At 38.6% G+C, this 14,641-nt stretch overlaps 1 protein-coding gene across 4 annotated transcripts in view; it reads right to left on the reverse strand.

Annotated features, from left to right (window-relative positions):
- Positions 1–14,641, reverse strand: part of LOC108256870 (adhesion G protein-coupled receptor E2) — a 53,231-nt gene that overhangs the window by 26,528 nt on the left and 12,062 nt on the right. For 2 of the 4 annotated variants that reach the window (XM_047150605.2, XM_017454094.3), the window contains exons 2-3: positions 10,893–10,976; positions 10,313–10,459 (exon numbers count right to left, since the gene is read on the reverse strand). The exons of 1 other annotated variant lie outside the window; for it this stretch is intronic. In XM_047150605.2, the coding sequence (XP_047006561.1) occupies positions 10,313–10,459; positions 10,893–10,976 (231 nt within the window). Of the gene's footprint in view, positions 1–8,347; positions 8,498–10,312; positions 10,460–10,892; positions 10,977–14,641 lie in introns of all 4 variants that reach the window. One more of the 4 variants, XM_053675058.1, reaches the window with a different exon arrangement.

A 14,641-nucleotide genomic window follows, 5' to 3' on the forward strand; every position in this document is an offset into this window, starting at 1 on the left:
TCTACTGTAGCTCTTTCTCTCTCTCTCTCTCTCTCTCTCTCTCTCTCTCTCATGTGGACAAATAAAACATTCAGTCGTCATGTCTTCATTCCAGGTCCTCACAATGCTCCTCTGTTCCTGTGTCCCTGAGAGACGCCTCTGATTTACAGGAATGTCTCTGAACTGGCTTCACCCTCTTCTGTGTGTCTGTGTGAGTTTCCTATGGGTTCTCTAGTCCCATCCTACTGTCCCATCCTGAGTGTATTCCCACCACTGATCGCTCTCTCTCTCTCTCGCTTATATATATATATATATATATATATATATATATATATATATATATATATATATATATATATATATATATATATATATAAAACTGAATAGCTCATGACGTCACCAACAGTGAAGCAACTGCGCTGCCATCTTTGTATTCCCTAACATTATGAACTCACTAGGGGTCGTAATCACTGATCTATATATATATATAACCATATAAATAGTAATATTTATATAAACTCGTTCTCAATGGAGATGACGTGGGGTTCATTTTGGTGTTTTTACAGAGATTTCTCTCTCTCACACATACACACACACACACACACACACACACACACACACACACAGTTAATATACACCAGGACATTCTTACACACGTGTTTTTATTTACCTTCCAGGACCGGTTCGTTTTATTCTCGCGCACTTTTTATCCGTTATTTTCAGTATCTTCTCCCTCGGTAGATTACAGTAGTGTTGAAGTGTTGGTGTTTAACTGTGTTGGTTTTAGTGCTTAAGTGTTTAAGTGTTAGTGTTTAGCATTTAGCCGTAGGTTGTTGCTAAGTTCTACGTTCTTATCGTTTGACCACAAAAGCTGATATTTTAACAGAGAAATCTCTATAAAAACACTATTGGGTACTTTGGCTTTGAAAAGGGGTATTGTATACACTTTGATGTTATATTTGTATTGCTGATTATTAAAGATTATGATCGGTATCCGCACTCTACATGCGGATAACGATGTATTTGTGCTTAATAGGTACACGGTCTGTATAAATTACAACACATCGGCTCTTCCGCCAGATCTTTTAGCAAACGTTGTTTTGTGGTTAAAAGCAGCACATCGGGTCATCTTGACGGTTTTCGACGTTATCGGTCTGCGCTCTCTGTCGGTACGGAATCGTAAAATGGCCGCCAGAGCACTTCCGGTGGCTACACCTACTGCTGGCAGTTTAGAATTTTATGAGCTATCCAGTTTTATATAGTAGATCAGTGGTTCACACCAAAGAGTTCATGGGATAGGATCCAGATGCAGTCCAGACCAGGATAAAGTGCCTATCATGATCTCAGACAGTAAAGATTATTATTTATAAGCTAGCTTTAATCAGTTAAGGAAGTCATCATGCACTCAAGACAAAAGACAACAAATGCACTAGTTTAGAGAAACCATTACTGTAAGCCATGACTCAGGGTTAGACAAAAATCGTGCACAGGACGAGCAGATTTCTTTTCCGGGCTATTCCATTTACATGCTGCTCATTTGCCATAGAGACCCGAGTAATATCTTTTACGTGCCACATCGTTCACCAAAGTTGTTGTTGTGATGTGCTCCATGATCATAAGCTAAACTTGTTTGCGTCTTTAGCTAACCAGCTGGTCATACATTACTATATTAGCTAACGCTATTTAGCCTAGTCAACCAATACATGCGTGGGACTGGGCAGGGTCTGGTCCGATCCTACATAAGAGCTGCCGTAGCACAAATTGCTGAAAAGGTTAACGCTGGCTCTGATAGAAAGGAGTCAGAACACACAGTGCATCACAGCTTGCTGCGTATGGGGCTGTGTATCTGCAGACCGGTCAGCGTACACATGCAGACCCTTGCCCACTGCCATCGACAATTGGACCATGGAGCAGTGGAAGAAGGTGGCCTGGTCTGATGAATCACGCTTTCTTTACATCGTGTGGACAGCCACGTGTGTGTGTGTGTGTCACTTACCTGGGGAAGAGATGCACCAGGATGTACTATGGGAAGAAGGTGAGCTGGTGGAGGAAGTGTGATGCTCTGGGTAATGTTCTGCTGGGAAACCTTGTGTCCTGGCATTCATCTGGATGTTACTTTGACACGTATCGCCTACCTAAACATCGTTGCAGACCAAATACACGGCTCAAATGGTTCAGGAACGCCTTGAGGAACATGACAAATAGTTCAAGGTGTTGACTCGCCCTCCAAATTCCCCAGATCATAATCCGATCGAGCGTCTGTCGGACGTTCTGTACAAACAAATCCAATCCATGGAGGCCCCACCTCACAACTTACACGAACGACTTAAAGGATCTGCTAACGTTTTAGTACCAGATACCACAGCACACCTTCAGAGGTCTTGTAGAGTCCGTGCCTCGACGTGTCAGAGCTGTTTTTGGCGGCACAAGGAGAGGAGGACCTACACAATATTAGGCAGGTGGTTTTATAATGTTATGGCTGATCGGTGTATGTTGTGTGCTAGAAATACCTTACTAGAGTGATCTCTCGGCTGTTTCAGGATTTTCTACTTGTAACATTTCAATTGAAATTTAATTCTAGAGTATTTGAAATGAGCCGATTAATTGAAGTTTGGGTGTTCAGAAATATTCGCTGTGTATACAGTAATGTATACAGCAGCATCAGCATCACACACCCTTCACACATACACACACCCACACACAAAGAGAGTAACATTTCCTCACTCCCATTTCCTCACTTTTTTCTCAGAAATGTCTCAGTGTACTGTACAGAGGTCTAGTGACAGTTTATCAATCAGACTGCAAGTTTGGACTCACAATAGGTGGAAATTGTATGCTGAAAAGGAAAGCAAGAGTGAAAGAAATGTTACAGCAATCTGGTAGGTCTGAATCACAAGCACACAAACTCCAAACCATTCAGGCAAACTTATTATCATGATGCATCTGCACAGCTGTAATGCTTTTATGGAGCATAATATGTTATTTTAGCCATAGTTGCAGTTCATTTTCTGCATGAACAATGGCTCATTAAAGGGGAGGGTTGATGCGACAGTGCAAGTAGCTACACGCATTGCGTACTTTACTTATCAGAGTGCAGTTTCTCTGAACCTCTGTGTTCCAAATCGTACAGAAGCGGCATACTTGGATGTAAATATACATGAGTAAAAAAGTAACCCCAAGCACAATTACATGAGTATATAAGATGTAAAGTTATAATTCTATCCATTGTACATACGTTTATCCTACACAGGGTCACGCGCAAGCCTGGAGCCTATCCCAGGGAACTCAGGGGAGGAAGGCAAAGCGGGAAACGCCCTGGACGGGGTACCACAGACGATTTGGAAATGCCAATCAGCCTATAACATAAACAACGTGCTAACCATTAAGCCACCATGCACCCCAAAGTGTTGTAAATTCTCAATTCTGTTGGTCCGAAGGTGTTGATTCATCTTCTATAACACCAAGTTGATATATAAGTTGATTCAACTTCTATATCATTTGAATCTAATAACAAATGGATGAAAAATTTAGTTATTGATATGGTGTCCTTTTATGGAAGGAGTCTCCAGTGTCAGCGCTTTGTAACAGTCAAAACCGCAACAACAAAAAAAAACAAAAAGAAGAGGTAACGTTAAGATTTCTGCCACAGGAAAGGCTTTACTGATGAGGTAAAAGAGAGCAATGTGTAGTTCAAAAACGAGTCGACTCTTTGATTCGACTCTTTTAGATGAACGCAGGGATTGGACTCGTCTGAAGAGCTGAGATCTGAACAGACTTAAGACTTAAAACGTTCAAATTTATTTTTATTAATACATTTAGAATGGGAGGAGTTTGCATGTTCTCCCCGTACTGCGGGGGTTTCCTCCGGGTACTCCGGTTTCCTCCCCCAGTCCAAACACATGCATGGTAGGTTGATTGGCATGTCTAAAGTGTCCGTAGTGTATGAATGGGTGTGTGAGTGTGTATGTGATTGTGCCCTGCGATGGACTGGTGTACCCCGCCTTGTGCCCCATGCTCCCTGGGATAGGCTCCAGGTTCCCCGTGACCCTGAAAAAGGATAAGCAGTATCGAAGATGGATGGATGGAAGGATTTAGAATGGGACATCATTAATATTGCAATAATTCTAATAAGAAACGTGCCTGGAAAAATGTTCTTTTTTAAAAACTGTACACTGATTAATACTGATCCTCTCAGATAAGGGTCACATGGCAAATTTCTTTCTGTATCAGTCAGGAAATGAAAAATAGATCCAAGTAGATGTGAAAAAGCAGCTCAGCGTCTCAGAGAATACAGAAGTGGGCTGGGCATGTATCTGATCTGTAGTTATTTGTCAGCATCGTGTGTATAAATGCGGTACTGCAGATACTATCTCAAAATGTTCACACTATGAGCTACCAAGATATTATGCAATCTTTCTTGGTAAAAATGTTTCAAAAGTATTCAAATCTAACGGATGAAACCATGTTACGATTGACCACAATTTCCGCCCACAAGTCCCTCCAGGATGTCCTTGTTATGTGCTTGTTACTTGGTGCAGCTGGAATCAGAAAATTTCTGCTGATAAAGCAACTGCAGAATGAAGCTATACTGTACTGTTTGTTAGTTAATTAGGTCAACCAGTGACTTGTTTACCTATATATGTAGATAGGAAATAACTGCATGGACGATATAGTTCCAATGTACAATGTTTTGAGCAGAACTTTAACTAGTGTTGCTGTCTAAATTCATCTCATCTCTCTTTGGTCTTTTATAGATTTTTTAAAAAAAAGCAAGGAAGAAGACACAATCACAGAAGAAAAGGTTTATTCAAGTAGCAATTTTTTTTTTTGTTTAAAAATAAATTATGTTATAATAATAAATTATTATCCACATGTTTCTGAGACTGAGATGAATTGTCCCTATGATAATTAAGCCGTTTTGGGTGGGGGGTGGGGGGGGGGAGCTTGTTCTAACGCTTACTTTGGAGTGGAGTCTGCTTAGAGGCAGTCTGTAATTTCTTACACCAGCTTCAGCTTCTTCTCCTTCTTAATTGCACAACAAATCCCAGCACAGATTTGTATTGACTGGCTTAACAAATGTGCAAGTGTCTGGCAATGAACAGAAAAAACCCTAACCCCCCCCCAAAAAAAAAAAACAAAAACCCATCTTGTACAAGGCATATGCAAAATAGCAGAAATACACCAAAGACCTAAAACATTTTAAGGATTTTACTCAACTTTTCAGATCGTAATGCGACTCTAAATAGTGCTTTATTAATAGCAGGTGGCCGTGAAAGGTAAACCCGTTCAAGTTAATTGTGCATTTGCAATTGAAGCTGGCAGGTATTCCAACCCAGGAAATAGAAATGGAAATCACTGGTAGAACATCCAGAGAATCAGAGGTAAAAACACAAGAACAGTCAGGTGAAACTGTTGCTGTCCGGTGCTGGACTCAGCTTCTTACTCCATGCAGTAAATGCTGTTTTTATGGCACTCAGCATCAGGAGCACACGAAATTTTGTTTTCAGGACTCTTTGGAGTCTCTGCAAAAAAAGAGGAAGAGAATTAATTTGCTACTTCTTCCTGGAAGGATGCCAGTTTTGCTGTGGCAGAACTCTGCAGAACGTTTTTCTTTGTTGTTGTTGTTGTTGTTTTATTTCCTACAGTAACAATCAGTTACCATGATTGCAGAAAGGTCATAAGTAACAAATAAAACACTCAGTGCTGGGCTGCAATAGGAAAATAATCAATGATATAAGCAGAGTACATGTAACTACCCCAATGTTGATCATTTTCCTATAGTAGCAGATCCCAACAAGAGTTTTATTCCTGTAACACTTGATCTGTTTATGGTACAGATACATTTAATGTCATGGAACATCAACAAAACAACTAAGTTCCTGTTATAAACAAGGTGTTGCTTGATGTAACACAACAAAGCATTCTGATAGAGGTCTATCTTCTCAATCAGAAGTAAATATAATTACACCCTTAATATACCATTATAAAAGTACATCAAGTACCGAATAAATAAATAAATAAATAAATAAATAAATAAATAAATAAATAAATAAATAAGTAGATAGATAAATAAACGTGAGTGCAGCAAAAGCTGTTAAATGTGTTGCATAGTTCCCAGAAAAGCCTAGAAACATATCACATGACTTCCTGTCCATTATTAAAACTAAGAATCAAGCACAATAACAAACACCTTAATGCAAATACATACAGTAACTTGTTTCTGTGTATCTGTTGCAAGAAAAGAGGAAGAGATTCGCTGTTACCTTGAATGCTTTCAGTTACTTATAGACAGTATGACCAATACCATAAGCTCAGTTTCTAAGAAAAAAGTTAAATAAATCAGGCAAACATGCAGCCTGTTGTGGACAAACTCACTGTATTATAATGAGCTGTGGCCAAAAGCAACAAATAACAGATAACAATGTTTTAATAAAATATTATACAATTACACTGTGAATTTTTGAGCATATTTAAAATAATTAGGACGCGGAAATACACTTTGTCAGGTTACAAAGGTAGATACGGAAGCAAGTGCAGATCTTCAAACATTTAATAAACAAACAACAAAACAGAGACACTAAGACAACTAGGCAAAATACTGTGGCTAAGACTAAGCATAAACTATCAAACAAAACATGGTACAGGGAGAAAGGTCAACACAGACAATACATAAGACGAAGCAGTACAAACAGTGGCTATATATAGGAGTGCTCAAAACAGAAACGTGATACAGGTGCAGGTGGTCATGTGACAGTGATGTAGTATGGTGCAGTGGCTGCTGGGAAATGAAGTCCACAGTTAAGTCCTTCATATATGACACACAGCCGTCCTTGCCTAGGAGACGTAAGCCTTATTCATACTGGATAAGTTATAAAATGAGTCTAAATCTCAATCTATCATATCAGTAAAGTCTACATGTTGAACGATAACACCGGGTAATCATAGATCCTGTCCGAATTGAAATGTCGGTAAAGAATCCGTTACATCCATTATATTATATCCTAAGCGGAAAAGAAGTTTTGCTTTTCTTTTTTTTTTTTTTTTTGCTCATGGACCTGCTCTCTCTTTTCTACCATCTCATGCCGCAACAAAAAACGAAAAGCAAGTCCGAATTTAAAATGAAGAAGGATAAAATGCACACCTCAGAGATGTAACTGAACAAGCGCTTGTAATAAAGGTCTACACGATCAGTAGCCTATTAAAATGATGTGTATGCAGTATGCATGGACTTTGTAGTGTGACGAGTGGCATCATTTACAGTTTGGTTTTCAACATCCTCTTCACACCATCGATAATATGACACCTTGTGATATAACGGGTTCAACACTAAGAGTTTCATTCTCGAGCTACTGATAGATAGATGATTTTAGACTCCGATCTAATGTCACAATCAGCTGTCACTGATGATCGGATTATTATTTTTTAAGGTCAAAATTTCTCCGAAATGCAGGATGGGATAGAACATCTCACTGACACAGATATCAGAAAATGTTAGAATATTCTTACAGCTGTACTTGTCTGCTTCACAGTTACGTCTAATCCTGGATTGCATTAAACCGTTCCTGTCCATTCCTGGCCATGAAACCCAAAACACACGTATACTAAAAGGAGCCAGGTAAGTTATAACGCACAGAATTAGGGCGGCAGATGGTTTCGTTCTCCGCACACCCGTCAATGTCAGAGAGAAAGGCCAAGAGCAGAGGTTCAGGTTTGTCCTTAGTGCACTGTTAATAAGGGGGGGGTCCACCTTGGTCCTGAGTGAACTTAACAGTCTGTGAAGTCGTCTGGTAGCCCAGTAGTAGCTGCCTTCTGTGTTGTAGCATTTTGCATTCTTACCACATATCGGGTCTTCAAACTCACACTCATCTTCATCTGTGTTATAGGATGTAGGTCACACATGAAAAGTAAACACGCTGAGCCTCATTTGAATTTTAGTGTACAGTGCGAATATTTTGGCCCACATCAATCTTACTATGCCACGGATGATACCTCGACACTCATCGTTTCATTCCTACGAGCTGTCACTGATGATCCAGTTATTAACTCTCTGTTATATTGTAAAATGCCTGGACTACACTAAGAGAAAACCACAATAACACCTTTAATAGTCTGCTACTAAAGTGTACCTCAGAAAAGCAGGATGGAAAAGAAAAACCTCACCAATACAAGTGAAGGTACAGTAGTTCTCCCAGACCTCAGCGTGGAGCCAGACACACAGGTGCAACAGTAGCTACCAACTGTGTTATGGCAAACTGCATGGTTTCCACAAATCGCCGGAGCACTCACGAATACATTTGATCATCTCTTATTTTAGATCATATGATCATACAACTGAGTCAAGCAGAACAATGAACACGTCACACCTCACCTTTGCATGTAACACTTTGGCTTGCATTAAACCGCTCCTGTCCGTTGCTGGCCACAAAACCAGAAAGACACGTGCAGTAAAAGGAACCAGCGGAGTTACTGCACTCAGCATTAGGGCCACAGATGTTTCTGTTCAAACACTCGTTGATGTCTGAGAGAGAAGAATAAGAGTACAGGTTCAGGTTTATCCAGACAGGAAATAATTCAGTGAATATTTCAGAAGTAGTAATAGATAATTAAAATGTTCATAACTTCCAAAAAAGGGTTTTACATAGAACCTTAAAGGTTCCTCCAGAAGAACAACCTCCAACAAACATATTTGGAAAGAGAGTATTCATTAAATGATATGATCAACCCTTAAAGTCCCCATGAAATCAAAACGGAAATTTTGTGGCTTTTATTATGATATGTTCGCTTTAAGGTTATCTATAAGCTAGTGCGCTCCAAAACAATGACAAAATTCACTTTTAGAAGATATATGCATTCACAATTTACACTCTCTCTACCACAAATACGGATCAACCATTTTGCTGACATCATTCTGCACTTCAGCTTCTCATCAGCTTTTCTGTCCAATCGAATGCTCTGTACAATCCGAAGTGTCCCGCCCCCAACATTATAAAAATCCATGGAACTAACCATCAAGTACAGCTTAACCCGGGCTGTGAGGTAAACTAAATGCTAGGCTATTTAAAGAGGGTGACGAGCTACGCTATATGTTCCGCCCTGACTTCCTGTTTCAGTGGAAATGACGTCAACATATCGAATAAAGCTGCACAATTCAAGGCACTTCAAGGGGACTTTGAAGAACCATGGAAGGACCCATTTTGTGAGAATCTGTTGTTTGATTGGAAATGTGAATTATTGTGTGTTTTTCATACTATTAATTTGCTACTTCTTCCTGGAAGGATGCCAGTTTTGCTGTGGCAGAACTCTGCAGAACATTTTTCTTTGTTGTTGTTGTTGTTGTTTTATTTCCTACAGTAACAATCAGTTACCATGATTGCAAAAAGGTCATAAGTAACAAATTAAACACTCAGTGCCGGGCTGCAATAGGAAAATAATCAACGATATAAGCAGAGTACGTGTAACTACCCCAATGTTGATCATTTTCCTATAGTAGCAGATCCCAACAAGAGTTTTATTCCTGTAACACTTGATCTGTTTATGGTACAGATACATTTAATGTCATGGAACATCAACAAAACAACTAAGTTCCTGTTATAAACAAGGTGTTGCTTGATGTAACACAACAAAGCATTCTGATAGAGGTCTATCTTCTCAATCAGAAGTAAATATAATTACACCCTTAATATACCATTATAAAAGTACATCAAGTACCGAATAAATAAATAAATAAATAAATAAATAAGTAGATAGATAGATAAATAAACGTGAGTGCAGCAAAAGCTGCTAAATGTGTTGCATAGTTCCCAGAAAAGCCTAGAAACATATCACATTACCAGACACACAGGTGCAACAGTAGCTACCAACTGTGTTATGGCAAACTGCATGGTTTCCACAAATCGCCGGAGCACTCACGAATACATTTGATCACCTCTTATTTTAGATCATATGATCATACAACTGAGTCAAGCAGAACAATGAACACGTCACACCTCACCGTCACATCTAACTCCTTGGCTTGCAGTAAATGCCCTTGACTTCCTGTTTCAGTGGAAATTACGTCCACTGCTTGCTTTTATCCCCCAAGTTAATTCACACCTCACCTTTGCATGTAACACTTTGGATTGCATTAAACCACTCCTGTCCGTTGCTGGCCAGAAAACCAGGAAGACACGTGCAGTTATAGGAACCAATAGAGTTACTGCAGTCAGTATTAGGGCCACAGATGTTGTTGAATTCCCGACATTCAGAAAAGAACAAGCGCAGAGGTTCAGGTTTATCCTTAGTGCATCGTTAATACAGGAAAACAAAACCCAGTGAATATTACACACATACTGACCTCTGCATTCTACAGCTTCCTCTGCAGTGAAATTAACTTTGTGTTCTTTTATCCGGAACCCCGTTACACACTGACAGTAGTAGCTGCCTTGTGTGTTGAAGCAAGCTGCATTCTTACCACATGGCTCGTCCTCACACTCGTCTTTATCTGTTTCATAGGATGTAGATCACAAATGAACAATAAACACATTCACTGTAGGATGAAGAAACTGACAAAAAACAGAATCATGTAAACACTTTAATTTATTCCTGTATTATTTCTAATATGCAGAACAGAAACGAAGTCTCAAAGAGTGCGTGTAAAAAAAAAGAAAGAAGAAGAATAGAACGAGACAGATTCGATTCTTCTGATTCCACACGGGTCTGACAATAAATCAGTTCATATAATGAAACTTGTATGTGACTGAGCACATTGCTGTTTGCTGGATAAACTCTGTGTATTAGAATTAAAAGGTAACAAGTAACACAGATGACATCAGCTCAGTCTTAAAGTGTATGAAAAATGTATCAAATTATGATCGAAGATAGAAAAGTCAGCATTAAAAAAATCCTTCTAATATATGTTGCAGGTTTGTTCATACCTATACAGGACATGCCTAAAACTCTAAATCCAGAACCACATGTTACAGCAGCAGTCTCATCGTTCAGTTCGGCTAACAGAACACCTGCAGGAAAAGAATCAGTTCTGATTGTAACTCATTCATCTTATCTGTGCCGGCAGCATGTGAACCAAGTAGAACCTTTTTTGGATTTAAGAACCCTTAAAGAACCCTCGAAGAACCTTTTGTCCGGTGTACCAAATACCAGGACGGTTTAGTTAAATATTAAACACCTGACAGGTTCTACATATTAAGAAGAAAATAATTTAAGTTTGCAACACACACTTACCCACTTAATACACACACTCTTGCTTCTACGAGCGTTTTTAGGATAATTATTGGGTTCACAGTTTACAACAAAGGATTCTACATGAAACCACTTATGGTAGGAAAGCTCTTTATTTTAGGGTTCTATATTGAACCTTTAAGGATTCCTCCAGAATTAGTTTTCAAAAATGTTCTTGGAACGCACAAGTCAAGTGTGTAAAGCCCCCTTTTGGCCAAAGACTGTAAAAACATTCGCGTTAGCACACTTGATAACGTAGTACAGCAATGCTGAACTCCGATTGGTTGAAACAGAAGAACTCCGATTGGTCAAACAGCAATCAATCACTGGAGCTTTGAGCCAATGAAGTAGTATGTGGTTGAATATCTCAGTTTAATGAGACGCGTGGAGTTAGGTGAATTAGCATCGCACCCGAAATGTATATGAGTTAATATTTATCATGACACGGAATGTTTTAAAAGCTTATACTACTAAGAGGGTTTATTAAATAAACTGTGTTGGAGTGTAAATTATTTTATTATTTAACATTTTAAATTATGGTTTACATAGCATAGTGTTAGTTAGCTAATGATTATTCTAGCTTATTAGCTAGCTCAGCCTTGATGAGGCATTTAAATATATCAGTCCATTAATTTTACTAATGCTAGATTGTCCATTAATATTTAATGCACCTTCCATATAGATCCCTTCAGAATTTGTGAAGTCGTGAAACTTTTAATAAGGGTGAAAACGAGGTTTTGAAAATGAGTCGGAGGAAGAGTCCAACAAATGATGTTATTTTTCACATTAGCACCGGTCGTGATAAAGCAGGGCTTGATGTCAAATACATTGATGCATTTAAAGTGAGCAAACCATATAAATAAATAAACTTGGACTTATGGTGATAAAACAGTAGGTTAGTTAGCATGCTTTGTTATTCCTAAACAAGGCAGGGGAGTGTTTACCATGACGCACTTCACTAAAGGAGAGTTCATCAACTCTCTGGAAAGTAACAGAAGACACCGAATTTACCACAACAACTTGAAAGGATTTATGTTCGACTTCATCTGGCACGATAAATTCTGGACTTGAGTACTCCTATATATATTTTTTTTTTATCCATTTCGGTAGTGTATGTGGTATGAGCTGCGGGGGGTTTAAATGCACAGTTAAAGTTTAGCTGTGAAAAAAGTTTTCCCTCGCCTCGCTTCACTGAGACATGGTCTGAGGGGAAATAGACTCGAGAGAATGATATTAGATTAGTTTATTAACAGTTTATTTCTGTGACTCGTTAATATTTACATCCGGAGAAAGCTAACATTATATATCCGCAGCGCCGATGTTTTGGTCGCGCGGGCGCCATTTTTAAATGCCTGCTCACAGTTTGGTCTGTGATTCACCTCGGTTCTGAATCGCGTTTAACAATAATATTGTCCGTTATCAGAAAAAAATATATATATTTTAATAGTTTTTATCATATGCCTTTCGAGTGTTTTTCTTTTGTTAAATGTGTATCCGCATTCATCTGACGCGTGATTCAGGTGAGCTGCGCATCATAAACGCAGCACAGTGCCACTCAATTAGAATGAGGGTCCTGAACTGCTGAGCTGCGTTTCTGATGCGCAGCTCACCTGAATCACGCGTCAGACATTACCTTTATATCCAGTAGCATTTCGATTATCCAGCTCCATATGCCTCACATATCCTCATCTGTTTTACACAGGACAGCTATACTGTGCTTTGTAGTCATTTATTAGTTCACTACTATTTCTATTTAACAAAATGCCATGTTCATTAACTCAAAATGCATGATCAGGTGTGAGTTGTAGACACATTCTGTAGAGTTTTGAAGACTTGTTATTACTTAAAAGAGGAAGAAGGAAACTGTGGAGAATCTTAATAATAATAGTAGTAGTAATGGTTATTATTTATTATTATTATTATTATTATTATTATTATGAACATCAATGACTACGTTTACATGGACAGCAGTAATCTAATTATTGACGTTATTTTGAGTAAGACAGTATTGTGATTAAGGTGTTTACATGAGTTGCGTTTAGAATATTCCTGTCATGTTCCTGTGTTACATGTTATAGAACATAAATCGATTAACGGCACACGTCATTATGTCCCCACGCCATGCCAACCGACGTCCCTCCAGAATTTCACATATCGACATACAGTTCATCTTCATTATGGAACCGTATTCAGTTTTGGGTGTTAATTTTACAAAAGCTTCAAGTGCAGTTGATTATTAGTCATGCTATATGTGCAAATATACGATTGCTTGAAGCTGTGGGCTGCGTCCCAAACTGCGTACTTACCTACTATATAGCAGCTTATATATATATATATATATATATATATATATATATGTATATATATGTATGTGTGTGTGTGTGTGTGTGTGTGTGTATTTCACCTTCTATATACTGTAGTATGTAAGTACGCGGTTTGGGAAGCAGCCGTGCTCTCTCGTTTGCCGTAAATCGGTTGAGCGCTGCTGTGTGTGATCGTGTCCTGTCAAAAAACATCCTGTCACGATGTTAATAGTGTGATTAAGGTGTGTACATGTCTGTAATACACCTCGATAATGCAACTAAAACAGGAATATTCCACACGTCTTAATTCGTTTTGTGTTTACTTCGAGTATGACTTTAGCCGGATTAGGGTAATTAAAAATCGGGTTAATATTGGATTATTGTTGTCCATGTAAACGTACTGAGTGTCACTGTGACAAAGTATTTAAGGTTTGGTTTTATTTGGGGTTTTTAATTCTGCAGCTATACACTTAAAATATGATGATTATTTTTTTTAAATATTTTATTTTTGTTGGTCACTAAATAAATGTCTTCTGTTTTATTCAAATTCAGTATTGATGCTGCAAGGGATGATGGCACTCTTGGAAGACTGGTTAATGATGATCACGTTAACCCCAACTGCAAAATGAAGAGAATCATTGTGAAAGGAAAGCCCCATTTGTGCCTTTTTGCTTTAAGAGACATAACACCTGGAGAGGAGGTCACATATAATTATGGAGATGCTGATTGCCCCTGGAGGAGTAAAGTAAGAATGTTACTTCTTGTAGCAATCTTGGATAATTAAATGCCAAATAGTGAATGTATATGTATTTTTACAGCATCACTCCATTACATAACATTGTGGTTGAAGAATAAACTGAGATTCTGAGCTTGTAGAGTGTGTAGGGATGGATGTAGAGTGTGTAGGGATGGATGTGGAGTGTCTAGGGATGCTTAGAACAGTGCCGATCAGTCACTATATGGCACTGCTCACATGTTACATGCTGTTTCTGTAACAGGATTTACCCCCTACTTTTATATTTAATAGTGACTGTTATTGTTTCAGGGGACAAAGTGTGGAATGGATGCAAACACTAATCGTCTGGAGTCAGGTGCTACCTCTGGAGATGTTACCCAGTGCACCCAACATTCACAACAGAAAT

The sequence above is a fragment of the Ictalurus punctatus genome, chromosome 24 (assembly GCF_001660625.3).
Source record: "Ictalurus punctatus breed USDA103 chromosome 24, Coco_2.0, whole genome shotgun sequence".
Classification (NCBI taxonomy): Eukaryota; Metazoa; Chordata; class Actinopteri; order Siluriformes; family Ictaluridae; genus Ictalurus; species Ictalurus punctatus.